At 47.9% G+C, this 17,657-nt stretch overlaps 1 protein-coding gene and 1 long non-coding RNA gene across 5 annotated transcripts in view; one reads left to right on the forward strand and one right to left on the reverse strand.

Moving 5' to 3' along the window:
• The window catches only part of LOC307206562, a 96,246-nt gene that overhangs the window by 11,039 nt on the left and 67,550 nt on the right, over positions 1-17,657 (forward strand). The gene's annotated exons all lie outside the window — the stretch shown is intronic.
• The window catches only part of CYP4F22 (cytochrome P450 family 4 subfamily F member 22), a 59,431-nt gene continuing 42,521 nt past the window's right edge, over positions 748-17,657 (reverse strand). For all 4 annotated transcript variants that reach the window (XM_079959515.1, XM_079959514.1, XM_079959517.1 and 1 more), the window contains exons 7-13: positions 16,913-17,180; positions 15,372-15,438; positions 14,033-14,162; positions 11,614-11,747; positions 8,719-8,783; positions 7,950-8,032; positions 748-1,553 (exon numbers count right to left, since the gene is read on the reverse strand). In XM_079959515.1, the coding sequence (XP_079815641.1) occupies positions 1,376-1,553; positions 7,950-8,032; positions 8,719-8,783; positions 11,614-11,747; positions 14,033-14,162; positions 15,372-15,438; positions 16,913-17,180 (925 nt within the window). In that variant the 3' untranslated portion in view covers positions 748-1,375. The remainder of the gene's footprint in view (positions 1,554-7,949; positions 8,033-8,718; positions 8,784-11,613; positions 11,748-14,032; positions 14,163-15,371; positions 15,439-16,912; positions 17,181-17,657) is intronic.

The raw sequence follows: 17,657 nt of genomic DNA on the forward strand, positions 1-17,657 counted from the left end.
TTTTGGGGATACTTCAGTTATTATGCTGTCAGAAGCCTGCTATATATTTGTGGGCTATATATGCAAAAGTTGCCTCTGAGCTGTAGACTGTACGACTATGGAGAAGCTCACTCAGGCGCTGATTCAGGTGTGGTACAGGGATCCGAACATCAACAGTAGCTGTTCGAAACTAGTAGACTCCATGCCAAACCGTGTTCAAATGCTGCTTAAAAATCGCGGAGGTCATATCCATTACTAATGTACATATATCTGAATTTTGTACATGTATATGTGAGTTTTGTACAATAAAGTACTGTACTAAATTCATTGTTAGTTTCAATTAATTGGCATATAGCCCACAAATTCTCAATGGGATTTATGTCTGGGGAATTCCCTGGCCAATCAAGTACCTGTATTTGCTGCTCTGTCATGAATTTCTTCACCACTTTTGATGTGTGACGGGGGGCTAGATCCTGCTGCAATATCCCAGTACCGTCAGGATACCTCTTTTCCAGCTCTAGAATAACTCTCTTTTGTAGAACCTCAATCTATTGTGGTGAGCGCATCATTCCTTCTATTGGCTGCAGACTTCTGACACCATAATAACTGAAGTACACCCAAAACATCTTTTGTGGGTGCTTGACAAACTGATCAATGTGGCATAGAAAAACATGCTTTGTTTCAATTTAATTTGCACAAGGGTGTAGATTTAAAAATATTTCTTTTATTCTGGTGTATTAGAAAAAGATACTTTGTAATGGGCATGAATGTTATATATCTTTTGATAAGTATCAATAAAAATATATATTTTACATAGAAAGAGAAGGAACATGCAAATTTTTCAAGAAGCAAAGTGACTATACTATTTTATTTTTTTTAGCACTCTCTCATCCAAAGGTTGGAGGCCCTGGTCTTCTCAAGATCAGGACCAAGGGGAGCACTCAACCAACATGAAGTGTAAACAAGGGAGCCTCTTTCAACCGAAGCCAAAGTTTGTTTGCAATGCCTGCCTTCAGATGTGCTCCTTTACAACTCAGGAAGTAGATTCTCTTATTGATACCAGACAGGCCCTATGGCTAGAGTTGTGCAGCAAACTGCTAGGGAGATGGTGGATCTTATGTGCATGCCATTATCTGTCAGGGATCTACAGCAAAATCAAAACTGCATTTTATGGTCAAGACACTTCATCTTTAATGTAGCACAAACCTATTGCTAGCGCCTTCACAAAGGCAAGACAGGCAAGACGGGAACGAGGGCTCTGAGGCAAAGACAATTGAGTCATGCCTTCCGTGTTGTTTGGGGCAGAGGGCTCTCTGGCCACCATAAATCTCTTTGCACATTACAGTGCAAGCTGAAACGCTGGAACAGAGACTTCAAATCTTCTGCATCTCCCCGATCATTGCCGGGCACGCACTGGCTCCACCTGTAGCCACAGTCCATTTTCTGCCCGTAGAATTAATGCTGGCAAACGACGCACGGCTTGGCTCTCATCCAGCCTCACCACAAACCTCAGCAGGGTCAAGGCCAAGGCCACCTTCAACTCTGACATAGCAAAGTTCTGCCCGATGCAGTTCCTGCAAACGTAAAAGAGGTCAGTGTCATGGAAGGCACCCCAACATTCCTTCCCCCACCACACTGCCAAGAGGAAATACAGTGGTACCTCGGGTTACAGACGCTTCAGGTTACATATGCTTCAGGTTACAGACTCCACTAACCCAGCAATAGTACCTCGGGTTAATAACTTTGCTTCAGAATGAGAACAGAAATCGTGCGGCGCAATGGCAGCGGGAGGCCCCGTTAGCTAAAGTGGCGCTTCAGGTTAAGAACAGTTTCAGGTTAAGAATGGACCTCCAGAACGAATTAAGTTCTTAACCCGAGGTACCACTGTAGATGATCAATGTGAGCATGTAAGGAGAGCAGTCAACAATGATTCCGTGGGCCAAAGACGTAAGTCATCGTATTGATATGGCTTCTTGGGAGAAGTTATGGGAAAAGGATATGAAATTCACTGCTTGTAAATTAAGAGTAAATTATCTTCAGATGATGTACAGGTGGTATTTAACAGCATATAAACCAGCCAAGATGTATAAAAATGTGTCAAGCATATGTTGGAAATGTAAGCAGATAGATGAGTCTGTTATAAGAATTTTCAGGCCTCAAATATAGAATATTCTTAAATCACACATATATGTGCGGTATATGAACCATGTGTCTGAAATAGTATGGGAGAGCAATCCTGAAGCCATTTTGACACTCCCAATGACCTCCTATATTCCTCTGAAGTAAGGCAGGCAAATGGGGAAAGCCTTCCCATTGTCTTCTTGCTTGCAAATCCTGTCTTAAGGGCGTATTTGTGTATGAATAGGGTGAGCCTATTCAAAAGAATAGTCATACAAAAGAATGGCCAGGCTGCCCAGGTAATGCAATCAGTGACAGTTATCAGGTATCCTGGCAGGCAGGATTTCTGCTGTAGACCGCCTCCTGTGATGTATGTATAATGTTTTGGGGGTGGTCTTGGGCTACAGGGTGGGCAATTTCAAAAGTTTATATAAGGGCTTGCACACTATTGCTCTGGGTTCTCCCTCCTGCATGTGGTGAGTGGGGATCAGGCTTACTAACTGCTTTGCATCTCAATATACTCTGGTTGGCCTCTGTTATTTTCTCTTACCAATAGGGAACCCATTTAAGGACTCCATACAGGCTCTGGAATACCTCATAAAGCAAAGGGAGCAGATTTTCTTACAATAGGTCATTCTTCCATATATGGTGGACATGGAAAAAAGCTAAAGGCTTTTTGGGAAATGATATATAAGGAAATGAAATTTAAATGGGCTATTCCCAAAAGATGAGAAGCTTTCCTTATAGGCATAACAGGGACGGAGGTTCCAAATACGATGACTAAACCATTTATGTACGTGACAATGGCAGCTAGAATATCATATGCACAGAAATGGAAAGGAGAGCAAGTTACAGTGAAGGAAGAATAGCTTTTGAAAGTAATGGACTATGCAGAAATGGCAAAGCTGACAGTGAGATTAAGAAATCGAAATGACGAACTTTTCATAGAAGAATGGACTTAAAAAAAAAAAAATACTATACAGTGGTACCTCTGGTTATGAACTTAATTCGTTCCGGAGGTCTGTTCTTAAGCTGAAACTGTTCTTAACTTGAGGTGTGCTTTTGCTAATGGGGCCTCCTGCTGTGCGCGCACCAGAGGCGCATGATTTCCATTCACATCCCGGAGCAAAGTTCGTAACCAGGAACACCTACTTCTGGGTTAGCAGAGCTCGTACCCTGAAGCCTTCGTAACCAGAGGTACCACTGTAGTCAATTTATGAAACAATGTAATTCTTTGATATGAATATGATTGTGAAAATGTTTGAAAATGTTACTAAAAGATTATACAGTGAGAATGTAAGAAGAGCCTGCTGAATCAAGCCAAAGGCCCATCCTGTTTTCACAACTGTGGAGGCAGAGCATAGTGATCATGTAGGGTTGCCATATTTCAAAAAATAAAAACCAGGACACTCCAAAGTTGTTGACAAAACTTGGTTTACCAAAAACGCCCCCCGAAAAACCGATTGACTTGCCTAAGACCCAGGACAAAGCGCCGCCTTTTGAAAATTCCCCCCGGATGTCAATTCCGCCTTTGAAATACAGTGGTACCTCAGGTTACAGACGCTTCAGGTTACAGACTCCGCTAACCCAGAAATAGTACCTCAGCTTAAGAACTTTGCTTCAGGATGAGAACAGAAATTGGGCAGCGGCAACGGCAGTGGGAGGCCCCATTAGCTAAAGTGGTACCTCAGGTTAAGAACAGTTTCAGGTTAAGAACGGACCTCCAGAACGGATTAAGTTCTTAACCCGAGGTACCATTGTACCAATAATGTCCAGGAAAATCTGGACGTATGGGCAGCCCTATCATCATAGCTAGTAGCCACTGACATCAGTCTCCTTCATGGTTTGATGTTATGTGCCCATAGATAAGCTGTTTACATTTTTACTGATTAGCACTGGAAACTTCTATCCCTTTCACACAGGGACCAAAATAAATTCAGATGTCCCTGACCGCGAGCTCTTTCTGGGGGAATAACTGCGGAAGGAGAGGCCTTTTCATAGAATCAAGAGCTGGAAGGCACCATGAGGGTCATGGCATGCAGGAATCTTTACATCCTACATGGGGGCTCAAAACCACAACCCTGAGATGAAGAGTCTCGTGCTCTACCAACTGAGCTATTTCGCCTGCAGCAGTCTCCTCCATGAATTTGTCTAATCCTCTTTTAAAGGCCTCCAGGGGGAGGGAGTTCGATAGACTGACTGCACAGCATGAAGGGACACTGCTGCTGCCGCTTTGCCGTGCGTTGTGGGGAGGGCTCTTCCCCCTGCAGGCCCACTCTCCACCAGGCCAGGGGGCGGGGCCCACGCTCACCACCGACGCAGCCTCGGGGACACTGGTGCTGCTGCAGCAGTTGTTGGAAGTGTTTTTATATGTTTTAAACTGTTTTTATTTTTTTTTTGCTTTGTTGTACCACCATAAGCGGTGGTTTTTATCCATGTACTTTTATTTTGTTTTGATTTATTGTGGGTTGGGGTGGGGTGGTTGGGGAGTGGGGTGGGGATTGGTTTTGTTTTTTGTAATTGTTTTTGTTTGTTTGTTTTTATATTCTGTAAATGGAGGCAAGTATGAGGCCTGGGATTCCTACTGTGGAGGGGCGAGGGAGGTATGGCGGTGGGGGCAGATGTCATAGGCGAAGGGGATCGAGATACGGATATGCTCGTACCCCTTCCAATCTGCGCCCCATCCCGAGAGACGAGGGTAGGGTGAGCAAGGATTACTCACCTCCGTCACTGGTGTTGTGCAATGCCAGGTCTATAGTCAACAAAACCGCCACCCTGCGAGATTTCTTCACCTCGCAGGGGGTTGACCTGGCATGTGTGACTGAGACCTGGGTGCGCGAAGGGGATACTGTTACCCTACGAGAGATGGCGCCCCCGGGTTTCTCCGTCCTTCACCAGTCGCGGACTGTGGGCCGGGGGGGAGGGGTGGCGTTATTAATCCGGGAAGATTGTTCTTTCAGGGCTCTACCATCGCCATCGATCCCCGGCATTGAATGTGTTGGCCTAGTGTGGGGCTCCGAGGTGAGCTTGGCTGTCTGGCTGGTGTACCGGCCACCTAGCGCACCAGCAGCCACCCTGTCAGGCCTGCTGGAGGCGGTGGCCGGCTGGGCCTTGGAGTTCCCTAACCTATTGGTATTGGGGGACTTCAACATCCATGCTGATGCCACTCCCTCCTCACAGGCTCTGGACCTGGTGTCTTCCATGGCGACACTAGGGCTCTCCCAGTTTGTTTCGGGCCCCACACATCAAGCAGGCCACACGCTGGATTTGATCTTTGGCGTCGGTATAGATGTGATCATGTTTCCTTCGATGAAGGTGCCATGGTCTGATCACTATGCTCTGAAAGCCAGGATTGACGTTCCACCCCCACCCTGCTTGGGTGGCGAGCCAATTTGGGCTCGCCCGCAGAGGCTGATGGACCCTGATAGATTCCGTCAAGCCTTGCGGGACCTTTCTCCCCCTGGCGACTCATTGACTGAGCTTGTTGAGGCCTGGAATACCCAGCTCCTGGCAGCCATCAATGAGATCGCACCTAAGCGCCCTCTGCGACCCCGCAGAAACCGGGCTCCCTGGTTTACCGAGGAGCTCCGGAAAATGAAGCGGGACCTCAGACGGCTAGAGCGAGTATGGCGGGGTGCCCGTGACGGAGCCTCAAGAACATCTTATAGGGCTTTTATGAAAACCTATGAGATGGCAGTGAAGGCCGCTAAAAAGTCCTACTTCTCGGCCTCCATTGCATCCGCTAGCTCTCGCCCGGCACAATTATTTAGTATAATTCGGTCTTTAACGTCCCTCGAAGGACAGCCAAATTTAAATAACAATTTGACACACAGCTGTGAGGCATTTGCGAGCTTTTTTGCGGAGAAGGTCTTGTTGCTCCGCCATGACCTCCCTGCCAATTTGGATACAATAAAGGAACTGGAGGCCCCTCGACTGTCCTCGGGTTCAGTATTGGACCACTTTGACTGGATATCCCCAGCTGATGTAGACAGATTCCTCCGAGCTGGAAAGCCCACCACCTGTCCTCTCGACCCGTGCCCGTCCTGGCTGATTAGAGCGTGTCCAGAAGAGGTGCGGGCCCCCCTGGGGGATATCATCAATCTGTCCCTTGGCACCGGGACATTCCCAGGGGAACTGAAGGAGGCAGTGGTGCGCCCGCTCTTAAAGAAAACATCATCAGATCCCTCAGATCTATCCAATTACCGCCCGGTTTCGAATCTTCCATTCCTGGGTAAGGTGATTGAGAGAGCGGTTGCTGAACAGCTTGGTAGGTTTCTGGATGAAACATCAGCTCTGGATCCATTCCAGTCCGGCTTCCGCGCTGGTCATGGGACCGAGACGGCTCTGGTCGCCCTAACAGATGATCTCCGCAGGCAGCTGGATCGAGGCGGGTCGGGGCTGCTGATTCTTCTAGACCTGTCAGCAGCCTTTGACATGGTCGATCACGAACTCCTGGACCACCGCCTTGCCGACGTGGGGATCCAGGGCACAGTCCTTCAATGGCTGCGCTCGTTTCTCTCTGGTCGGGGACAGAGGGTGGCGCTTGGGGGGGAATTGTCATCCCGCCACTCCTTGGTGTGTGGTGTGCCTCAGGGTGCAATACTCTCCCCGATGCTTTTTAACATCTTTATGCGCCCCCTCGCCCAGCTTGTCCGGAGTTTTGGGCTGGGCTGCCATCAGTATGCTGATGACACCCAACTCTATTTGTTGATGGACGGCCACCCGGACTCGGCCCCAGACACACTGATCAGATGCTTGGAGGCTGTGGCTGGATGGTTACGTGGGAGCCGGCTGAAGTTAAATCCTTCGAAGACAGAGGTCCTCTGGCTGGGACGGGACGACATGGGACTGAGGGGGCAACTCCCATCTCTTGCGGGGGTGCAATTAGTGCCAGCACCGTCCGTTAAGAGTTTGGGTGTAATCTTCGATACCTCCCTCTCCATGGAGGCGCAGATTGCAGCTACAACAAAGGCGGCATTTTTTCATCTCCGCCAAGCTAAGCAGTTGGCTCCTTACCTCTCTCGCCCTGACCTAGCCACTGTGATCCACGCGACGGTCACCTCCAGACTGGATTATTGTAACTCGCTCTACGTGGGGCTGCCCTTGAGACTGACCCAGAAACTCCAGCGGGTGCAGAATGCCGCAGCGAGACTCCTTACGGGGTCCTCGCTTAGAGATCACATTCATCCGGTGCTATACCAGCTGCACTGGCTCCCGGTGGAGTACAGGATCAGGTTTAAGGTGCTGGTTTTAACCTTCAAAGCCCTATACGGCCTAGGGCCCTCGTACCTACGGGACCGCCTCTCCTGGTATGCCCCACAGAGGAACTTACGATCTTCAAATAAAAACACCTTGAGGGTCCCAGGCCTCAGAGAGGTTAGGCTGGCCTCAACTAGAGCCAGGGCTTTTTCGGCTGCGGCTCCAACCTGGTGGAACGCTCTGTCGCAAGAGACAAGGGCCCTGCAGGACTTGACATCTTTCCGCAGGGCCTGCAAGACAGAGCTGTTCCACCTGGCATTTGGTCAGGGCGCAGCCTGACCCCCTCCTCTGGCAATCTTTACAAAGTTTTAGTTTATGGTTGCCATCAATTTTGATTTTAATTCTTTTTTATAATGTTTTATAATGTCACACTGTTTTAATGTTGTTAGCCGCCCTGAGCCCGGCTTCGGCTGGGGAGGGCGGGATATAAATAAAATTTATTATTATTATTATTATTATTATTAAGAACGACTTTCTTCTTCTAAGAGGAAGTGGCCACTGTCAGTATTATCTAGGTCAGAATATCTCACGATACCCTGCAGTAGCCAACACTCAAGAAAATTAAGACCTGGCTCCAAGAGGCTCTCTGTTACCTGGGTCCCGCTGAGAAGGGCACGAAGGCCAGCGGTGACTGGTTCTGCAAGGCCTTCGGTTCAAAGCGGTGTGGGTTATAGACCTATAAGAACAAAAACAGACTGAGCTTATGGGTGACTGGAAAGAAGGTAGGTAGCCATGTTGGTCTGATGCAGTCAAAATATATATAAAAATTGTCCACTAGCACCTTAGAGAGGGATGCGGGTGGCGCTGTGGTCTAAACCACAGAGCCTAGGACTTGCCGATCAGAAGGTCGGCGGTTCGAATTCCCATGACAGGGTGAGCTCCCGTTGTTCAGTCCCAGCTCCTGCCCACCTAGCAGTTAGAAAGCACGTCAAAGTGCAAGTAGATGAATAGGTACCACTCTGGTGGGAAGGTAAATGGTGTTTTTGTGCACTGCTCTGGTTCACCAGAAGCGGCTTAGTCATGCTGGCCACATGACCTGGAAGCTGTCTGTGGACAAACGCCGGCTCCCTCGGCCTATAGAGTGAGATGAGCGCGCAACCCCAGAGTCGTCTGCGACTGGACCGAACGATCAGGGGTACCTTTACCTTTAGCACGTTAGAGACTAACTTTGTTCTTGGTATAAGCTTTTGTGTGCATGCACACTTCAGAAGAAGAAAGAAGAAGTGAGATGTTTGGGAGTAAAAGAAATTAGCAACACGACCTACTGAGTCCTCGTAGAGCAGCCCCCACGCCCAGGAAAGGGTCCCAAAGGGTCCCAAGGGAGAGGGGAAGAAACAGAAAATACACAGCAGAAACTGATACCTCAGGCTCTGGCCAGACGGCAGGGTTGTGATGGGTTCCGAAGATACTGACCAAGCAGATGTTCCCTGGGGAGGGAAGAGTTTCTAATCAATGTGTGGATATGCACACCATAGAGAATGTCACGCACAATGTGTTGGGTTGTTGTTTTTATTCTGATTATATATGTTGTGATCTTTTCTGTGAGACCTCCGGGTATAGGGCAGTATATAAACTCAATAAATAATAATAATAATAATAATAATAATAATAATAATAATGAGATTCGGAAGAGCAGAACACTAAAGACTATGGACTCAGCTTAAGAGCTGCCGTTAACGCTTTGCAACGGCACATTCTGAGCAAAAATTGCTCCACATCTCTGTTAGTGTTGCTGGCTCTCAATGAACTCAGGATCTTCTTTTGGCTGGGGTGGGGGTCGTATCCATGTACATCATCATCATCATCATCATCTATTATTTATACCCTGCCCACCTGACTGGTTTCCCCAGCCAATTTGGGCGGTTCCAACAGACTATTCAAAGCACAATAAAACATCAAACATTAAAAACTTCGCTAAACAGGGCTGCCTTCAGCTGTCTTCTAAAAGTCAGATAGCTGTTTATTTCCTTGACATCTGAAGGGAGGGTGTTCCACAGGGCGGGTGCCACTACCCAGAAGGCCCTCTGCCTGTAACCTCACTTCTCGCAGGGAGGGAACTGCCAGAAGGCCCTCGGAGCTGGACCTCAGCGTCCAGGCTGAATTATGCCGTGTTCTGTTCATGCAGTGGGGCTTCGCTTTCCTCTCCTGTCTCTGCACACCCTTAACGTCTTTTCCAGAGGGTCAGCCAACCATCTGGAGCAGATGTTAGGGGTGAGCAATGGTAGCAGCCACGTCCGAGGCATCCCACCCACAAGACAAAGGTCAGCAGTGGATCCAGAGGCCTAGCTTGCTGCAGTTACAAAAAGAGCCCTAAGGACATACAAACACTGCAAGCTTCTCAGTACTATGGTATATTCAGTGGTATGTTCCAAGGATTAACATACCATTTACTTGTCACGGGTAATCACCCGTGGAACATACCAACATGAATGCTGCTGTTAAGTGTCCTTAATCGTCCTTTTGGTGGAAAAGCAAGGTAAAAAGTCAAAACAAAAATGTTTTTATAAGTCACCATCACTTGGGTCCAGATTATATATCACCAGGGAGACATGACAGCCTCTCTGAGCCATCTCTCCCTCGTATCTTTTTGTTAATGTACACTTGAAAATGCACAACTTGATCCCACCGTGTGTTGCCTGATCTCCTGAATGTGGAAGCCAAAGAAGCAGAGCAGAGGGCAGGAAAACAACCGAAACCAATTAATGAGGCTGGATTACTTATTAATGTCCTTCCTCAACACTTTTAGACTCACAACCATGGCAGTGAACGAATAATGGGGGGGGGGGTAATCCATCCCCTTCCCCATTTTCTGATACAATTTTGCATCAAATATGGCTTCTGATGAATCTTACGACTTGTAATTATAGATTAACCTGGACTGAAAACATGTACCCTCAAAGCATTTGAATTTTTCATACAGTCATACCACATGTTACATTTGCTTCATGATACCTTTTTTTCAGGTTCTGTCCCACGACAACCTGGAAGTACCGGAAAGGGTTACTTCCAGGTTTCGCCACATGTGCAGACACGCAAAATGACATCATGCGCATGTGCAGAAGCAGCGAATCGCGACCCGCGCGTGCGCAGATGCACAGACGTGGGTTGTGTTCTTTTCAGGTTGCGAACGGGCCTCCGGAATGGATCCCGTTTGCAACCAGAGCTACTACTGTAAATGTATACGTAAAGACTTCACGGTATAAGAGTGAGCAAGCCAAACAAGCAACCCAGTTCCTGCGGGACATTCTGAAATATGGACTTAATTCCCTACCGCCAGTTTGAATACCTTTAGGGATCACGGCCTCCTGCCAACCTAGCAGTTTGAAAGCATGTCAAAGTGCAAGTAGATAAATAGGTACCACTGCGGCAGGAAGGTAAACGGCGTTAACGTGCGCTGCTCTGGTTCGCCAGAAACAGCATAGTCATGCTGGCCACATGACCTGGAAGCTGTACGCCAGCTCCCTCGGCCAATAAAGCGAGATGAGCGCCACAACCCGAGAGTCGGCCACGACTGGACCTAGTGGTCAGGGGTCCCTTTACCCTTTACCTAGGGCTCACGGCATCTCTTGTTCTGACAGGGCAGTAAAAATACAACAGCACAGCAGCACCTTTAACCCCAGACTGCCGCTGCTGCAGGATGTAGCAGTGGAGGAGGGGAGGAGTCTGAGGAGATTTCACCCCTCCCATATCCAAGAATCTCCTGAGGAGCCTGCTGATTCTACAGAGAGGAGGAGCAATGTTCTGCTTTCTACTTAGTGAGTGAATCAGTCAGCGAGTCAGTCAGTCAGTGTATTGGAGAGAGAGAGAGTGTTAGAGATCGTGTCTAGAGATAAGGTTGCTAAGAGCAGCTGCAGACTCTCAGTGTAGCATTGATTTATGCTTAGATCTTTTAGCTCTGTATATAGTTTTGTATCATAGTTGTAGCTATAGAATAAAAGGAAGATATTCTACAGAGCTGCTCTCCGGGTGGTTTATACTCTGCAAGACTCTGCAAAACTCTGCTGCGCAACGACTGTATTATTGTGCAAGTGAATCCGGTGCTCTCAGCTCTAAGCTGTGAGTCCACAGCACGGTGACCTGTCCCTGTGAGAAAGGTGGTCGCTGGCAGTGCTACCCAGCTCGCCTAGCCCAGTTGGGGTTGTAGTGCATGAGTCCAGTTGGTACACTGGCTCAAGGGCGATGCTGACAGAGTCCACCTGCCAGGTGCTGGCACAGGGCATGATGCCAACTGGCATGGGATGGGCTGAGGCCAGGTACCTTTGGGGATTATCTTTCCATCAGGCAGTTTCACATCCTCGGTGCAGCGGCGGGAAACGGCCGTGACTGGCGGGTGGAGGCGCAAGCTCTCTTTAATGCACATGGTGGTGAAAGGCATATGGGACAGGTCTTCCCTAAAAAGAGGAAACATCACCGTTACTGTTTATGACGGCCAACTGGCATCATGGCATCACGGAACCATAGAGTAGGTGCATTATAGCATCAGTGCGCAGGACTACAGGTGGCAATCCCTCTACTCTTTCTCTTCCTGCCCTAGGGATGTGGCGTGGATGTTGCATTCTGGGGACCTTGGTAAGGAACTGTGGCGTTTGCCTCCTAGGTGGGTCATAAGGAAAGGGTTAAAATGAGTGTGATGTGATTGGCCAGTGAGAATGCAAGGGGGGAGTAAAAGTTAGAGTGGGAGGTTTTGAAAGTCAGTGGAGGTTTGGGTTGTTGACAGTTGAGGTTAGGGGTTGAGAGTTGAGGTTTGGGAGCGGAAGAAGGAAGAGGGAGGAATAGGCAGTGGGTTGGTAGAGTTGTATTGTGAGAAAGAGTGAGAGGAATTGTTAGGTTGAGTTAGATAGATAGTTGGAATAATCAATTTGGATGTGGGTTTAGAAATTAAGTGGTTTTCAGCGGTATTGATTAAGAAAAAAGAAAGGAAAAGTGAAAATTAATTTGAGAATAAGGGAGAGGATTTGTTGAACTGATAATACAGAAATTGGAATACAGAAAGGGGAGGTATGAGGAGGTCGGGGAAGTTAGGTATATGAAAATAAGGGATTGAAATTATACTTGTTTGTTTTTTGTTCTTTATCAATGTGCTTTCTTTTTGTGTAATATTTGAAAATGTAATAAATATCTTTTTTTAAAAAAAAGGAATAATCAATTTGGAGTTGTTAGGAACTAAGATTAAGAAACTGACAAGAGAAAAATAAACTGAAACCATACGCCTGTTCCTGCATTTAAAAATAAACTTGATTATTTGTTAATGTTAACAACGGTCTGGACTCCGTGTGTCCCCGTGAGAAGCGGGGTGGTGGCAGCGAAGAAAGCAATCACAGTGGTGGCACAGGGTCAATAGACCGTCAAACGTTCGGGGGCTCTTGTGTGATCGCCACAGGAACATGTGGCAAACTGCCACAACATAGCCTATCTTAAGGCTGTGTTGACTGCATGGTATCGTTCTTGTTGAAATGGGTGCCCCTCGTCGTGTTCCCCTTTCCCTCACTTCAAAATAGGGAATGAGAACAGGAGCGGTGCCAAGTAGACACACCCTTTGAGCTTTTTCGCTGCGGAAGCATAAATAATGGCGCCTGCAGACTTTTCCTATATAATAGAAACATAACTGTTCTTTGAGATTTGTACGCAAGGCTTTGTGCTTGTCTGTCAAAATGCTGGCTCTACAGCAGTGGTCCTCAAAGTGTGGGGGTGGGCTGCCTTGGGATGCTCAAAATGTCAGGGGAAAATAAGAGTCTTGAGGCAAAGGTTCCTACCTTCCTTCCATCAGAAGCATAGGCATACTTGGGATGGATGCCCCCATGGCAGAGGATCCACGTTGGATTTGTGAGGGTGGCTGTTCCGCCTAATCAAATTTGGGAAGAGCACTGCTTATCGTTCCAATATCGTTTCCCTCTGTGTGGTTTTAGGCAGGCCAGAAATACCCAATTGCAGTGGTACCTTGGTTTGTGAACAGAATGCGTTCTTGGGAGTCCATTCGACTCCCGGAACCGTTCATAAACCAAAGTATGGCTTCCGATTGGCTGCAGGAGCATCCTGCAGCCAATCGGAAGCCACGGAAGCCACACCGGATGTTTGGCTTCCGAAAACCGTTCGAAAACTGGAACACTCACTTCCAGATTTTGATCGTTTGGGAGCCGATTTGTTTGGGAGCCAAGGTGTTCAACTGCCAAGGTACGACTGTATACTCCTCATGTTGGGTGGGTGGGTGGGGGGGAGAATAACAGATATTAAACAGTAGATAGTAGCTGCACAGTTTTGAACACAGAACCTTTTCCCGCTCACCAGATGGCCGGTGCTGAGCTGAGGGTGAATTTAGAAGTGAATTTAGAAAGGAGACGTAAGATCAGATTTGAGGAGTACCACTTGGCACACCAGATTCATAAACATAATATGCTGAAAGATGCCTTTTAAGAAAAATAAGCACAGGAGATCTGCAGAGGTGTGTCAGTGAAGCTACGCTTTGTCAACGCTCAGCCATTTTCATTTTCATTGGCAAGACTGGATGAAATGAGAGCCTAGCACTAAATCCTCTGTGGATTACCTTATTTTCTAAGCTGTGCACGTGCAGATGGACATACATGCACAAAAACATTAAACTGCATTGTAGATGAGCAACCCACACCTGGGCTCAGTTCCACCTGCCACCCTCTTGATTGCCCACTTCATATCCCATCACCATTCAATCTCCTCTGTCTCCCGGCCTCGCAGCAGATTCTGAATCTCTTCCCGGCACTGGTCTTGGTAGTTGGGATGTCGAGCCAGGTTGTACAGCACCCAGGACAAGCCGCTTGCTGTTGTGTCGTGGCCTGTGGGGAGGGAGAGTGAGTGTGAACTCACAGAAGAGGCATCCCGGTCCACCCGGAGCTTCAGATCAACCACAGCACTGGCTGACAACAGAAGGTCCAACCAGGGAAGATTTCCCTGGACCTCTAATTGTCTAATTGGCTGTCAATAGTACCAAAAGTTGGAAGATCCCAACTGGAGAGGACTGAGCTGCAACCCCAAAGTAAAGCTGGAGACCTACTACCCATGAGCACAAGGAAATAATAATAATAATAATAATAATAATAATAATAATAATAATAATAATAATAATAATTCTACCCTGCCCATCTGGCTGGGTTTCCCCAGCCCTCTGGGCGGCTCCCAACAGAACACTAAAAAAGAATAAAACTTCAAACATTAAAAACTTCCCTAAACAGGGCTGCCTTCAGATGTCTTCTAATAGATAGTTGTTTATTTCCTTTACATCTGATGGGAGGGCGTTCCACAGGGTGGGTGCCACTACCGAGAAGGCCCCCTGCCTGGTTCCCTGTAACTTGGCTTCTCGCAGCGAGGGAACCACCAGAAGGCCCTTGGAGCTGGACCTCAATGAACGATGGGGGTGGCGACGCTCCTTCAGGTATACTGGGCCGGGCTGTTTAGGGCTTTAAAGGTCAGCACCAACACTTTGAATTGTGCCCGGAAACGTACTAGGAGCCAGTGTGGATCTTTCAGGACCGGTTTTATATGGTCTTGGCGGCCGCTCCCGGTCACCAGTCTAGCTGCTGCATTCTGGATTAATTGTAGTTTCTGGGTCACCTTCAAAGGATCATCCAGTTGACAAAAGCATCTAATCCCAGAGAGCCCCCCCCCTCTCTCTCCACCTCACCCCCAGCTGCACATATAACCCCAGAGTCTGGTTTTTACTGAAACGAAAGTATTGTGTCTCAGGAAACCAGCACACAATGACTGACCTGACCCCAATGGCTGTGGATAAAGGCTGTATGCAGCGGAACTGGGGCAACAGCAGGTCAGAACCACGGACAGTACACAATGATCCTCTCTGGGAAGTATTTCACCTCATGGGGGGTCAGAACCCATAATTCAACCCCTCCTAAACACTCAGTTGCTGAACATGACCTGAAAATCCTTCTTGTCCTTCTGTGACTTGGAGGAGGAAATGTGGCCTGATTGTGTCACCCCAGAAAGATACTGCAAACGGTGACTGATCAGACCCAATCCAGGCACCTCACCTTCAAACATGAAGGTGTCAGCTTCAGCTGCGATGTCAGCATCAGACAAGTGTCGACCCTCTTCATCCTGCAAGCACAAAGGCAGGCGTTTGCAACGACACAAAGACCCGTTGATAGTCTCACAAGCGTCTCTGCCAGGGGAGGGCACCAGGATTAGACCCCTGGTTAGTGTAGCTCAGGCTTCCTCAAACTCAGCCCTCCAGATGTTTTGAGACAACAATTCCCATCATCCCTGACCACTGGTCCTGCTAGATAGGGATCATGGGAGTTGTAGGCCAAAAGCATCTGGAGGGCAGAGTTTGAGGAAGCCTGGTGTAGCTCAGCTCCACACTGACTGGAAATGAATCTCTCTAATGGACTACGCAGAATTAGATAAGATGACAGGAAGAATTTGAAATCTTAGGGACCAAAGATTCACAGAAGATTGGAACAATTATGTGAACTATTTGAAGAGCAATTGTAATCAACAAATTACACTAGTAGGACTACAAGAAGCTTTGTAAGGAGGAATATATGAAATATTGCAAAGAAGATAAAGAAGAGAGACATTAGTTATGATAATTAAAAGCAATAGTGAAAGTAAGAAATGTAAATTAAGTGGAAAAGATTTGAAAATTTTCAGATGTGATTGCCGAAAGTCGGGTGGGGGGGGGGAATTGTATAAGATATAAAAGTATGTTTTATTATTGTTGAAAATGATATGTTAAAAATTTTTATATACCGTATTTTTCGCTCTATAGGACGCACTTTTTCCCCTCCCAAAATTGAGGGGAAATGTGTGTGCGTCCTATGGAGCGAATGCAGGCTCCTTGGCTTCAGCGATAGCGATAGCGAAGCCTCCGAAGTGCAGAGGGAGCACTCCGTCTGTGCTCCAAAAGCTTCGCGTTGCTTTCGCTGAAGCCTGGAGCGTGAGAGGCGTCGGTGCGCACCAACCTCTCTTGCTCTCCAGGCTTCAGGGATAGCCGCGCGCAACCCCTCCAACAGGGAGAAGCTGCACGGGGCTATGGCTTCTTTAGCCCCGTGCAGCTTCTCCCGGCAGGGAGAGGTTGCGTGGGGCTAAAGAGGAAGCCAAAACAGTGAGCGGGATCCATCCTGCTGGATGCCTTGGCTTGTGCCATAGCCGCACGCAACCCCTCCGGCAGGGAGAGGTTGCGCGCATCCTGTACGCTGCTCTTTGGGGCTGGGGGGAATAAGATTTTTTTTCTTGATTTCCCCCCCTAAAAACGGGGTGAGCCCTATGGTCCGGTGCGCCCTATGGAGCGAAAAATACGGTGTGTATATATAGAAGGAAATGAATCTCTGGGGTTTCAGATAAGGAACCTTTTCCATTTAACACAAATGGTTAACCACTGAGCTATGGCTCTTCCCTTTCCTTGTCTCCAAATAGTCTGGTCTACCTCTTCTATAAGCCACAGGGTTAAGCTTTCCCAAGTTGACGCCAACCTTCCTCTTTAGGCAGGGCATCAGTTCCCATAAAACTCCCCTCTTCCATAGACAAGGAGCCACACTGTCCCTTTCCTTGCCCTCTCTCTGCCTAGTACCTTTGCCAACAAAAGAACATCAATGAAGTCCACGGTTTTGCCTTGCTTGGATTTGAGCCAGGCATCATCCCCCAAGCGGCTATGTGCCATTCGTCGCTGCTGAATCACATTGGCTGTGAAGCGGTGCACAGTGTCACACGCACGGCGGAAGCGGCGGCCGTTCGTCGATAGATAGTAGAGCCAGTCAAAATGGTGGACCAGGGCATGCTGCCGCAGCACGACAAGATTGCTGAGTTCCAAGATGGCAGCAATGTAGTCACTTGATTTCCTGGAACATATAACAAGTCTACTTGTCAGGAGAAGACATGGGAGGAAGTCTCAGCAGAAGCTGTCCAAGGGAGTCTGAGAACAGGTTCTTTGGGGAACATTGTTCAGGTCTTGACATGGCCCCAGTATGAGGAGAAGAAGAAGAAGAAGAGGAGTTTGGATTTGATATCCCGCCTTTCACTCCCTTTAAGGAGTCTCAAAGCAGCTAACATTCTCCTTTCCCTTCCTCCCCCACAACAAACACTCTGTGAGGTGAGTGGGGCTGAGAGACTTCAGAGAAGTGTGACTGGCCCAAGGTCACCCAGCAGCTGCATGTGGAGGAGCGGAGACGCGAACCCCATTCACCAGATTACGAGTCTACTGCTCTTAACCACTACACCACACTGGCTCTCAAGTGTGCAAGCAAGCAGCACAGGCCCAAACAGCTGAAAAACTCCCCAAATGATTGAACATTTAACAGGTAACAGTACCTGTTTCT

The sequence above is a fragment of the Podarcis cretensis genome (genome assembly GCF_951804945.1).
Source record: "Podarcis cretensis genome assembly, chromosome: 17".
Classification (NCBI taxonomy): domain Eukaryota; kingdom Metazoa; phylum Chordata; class Lepidosauria; order Squamata; family Lacertidae; genus Podarcis; species Podarcis cretensis.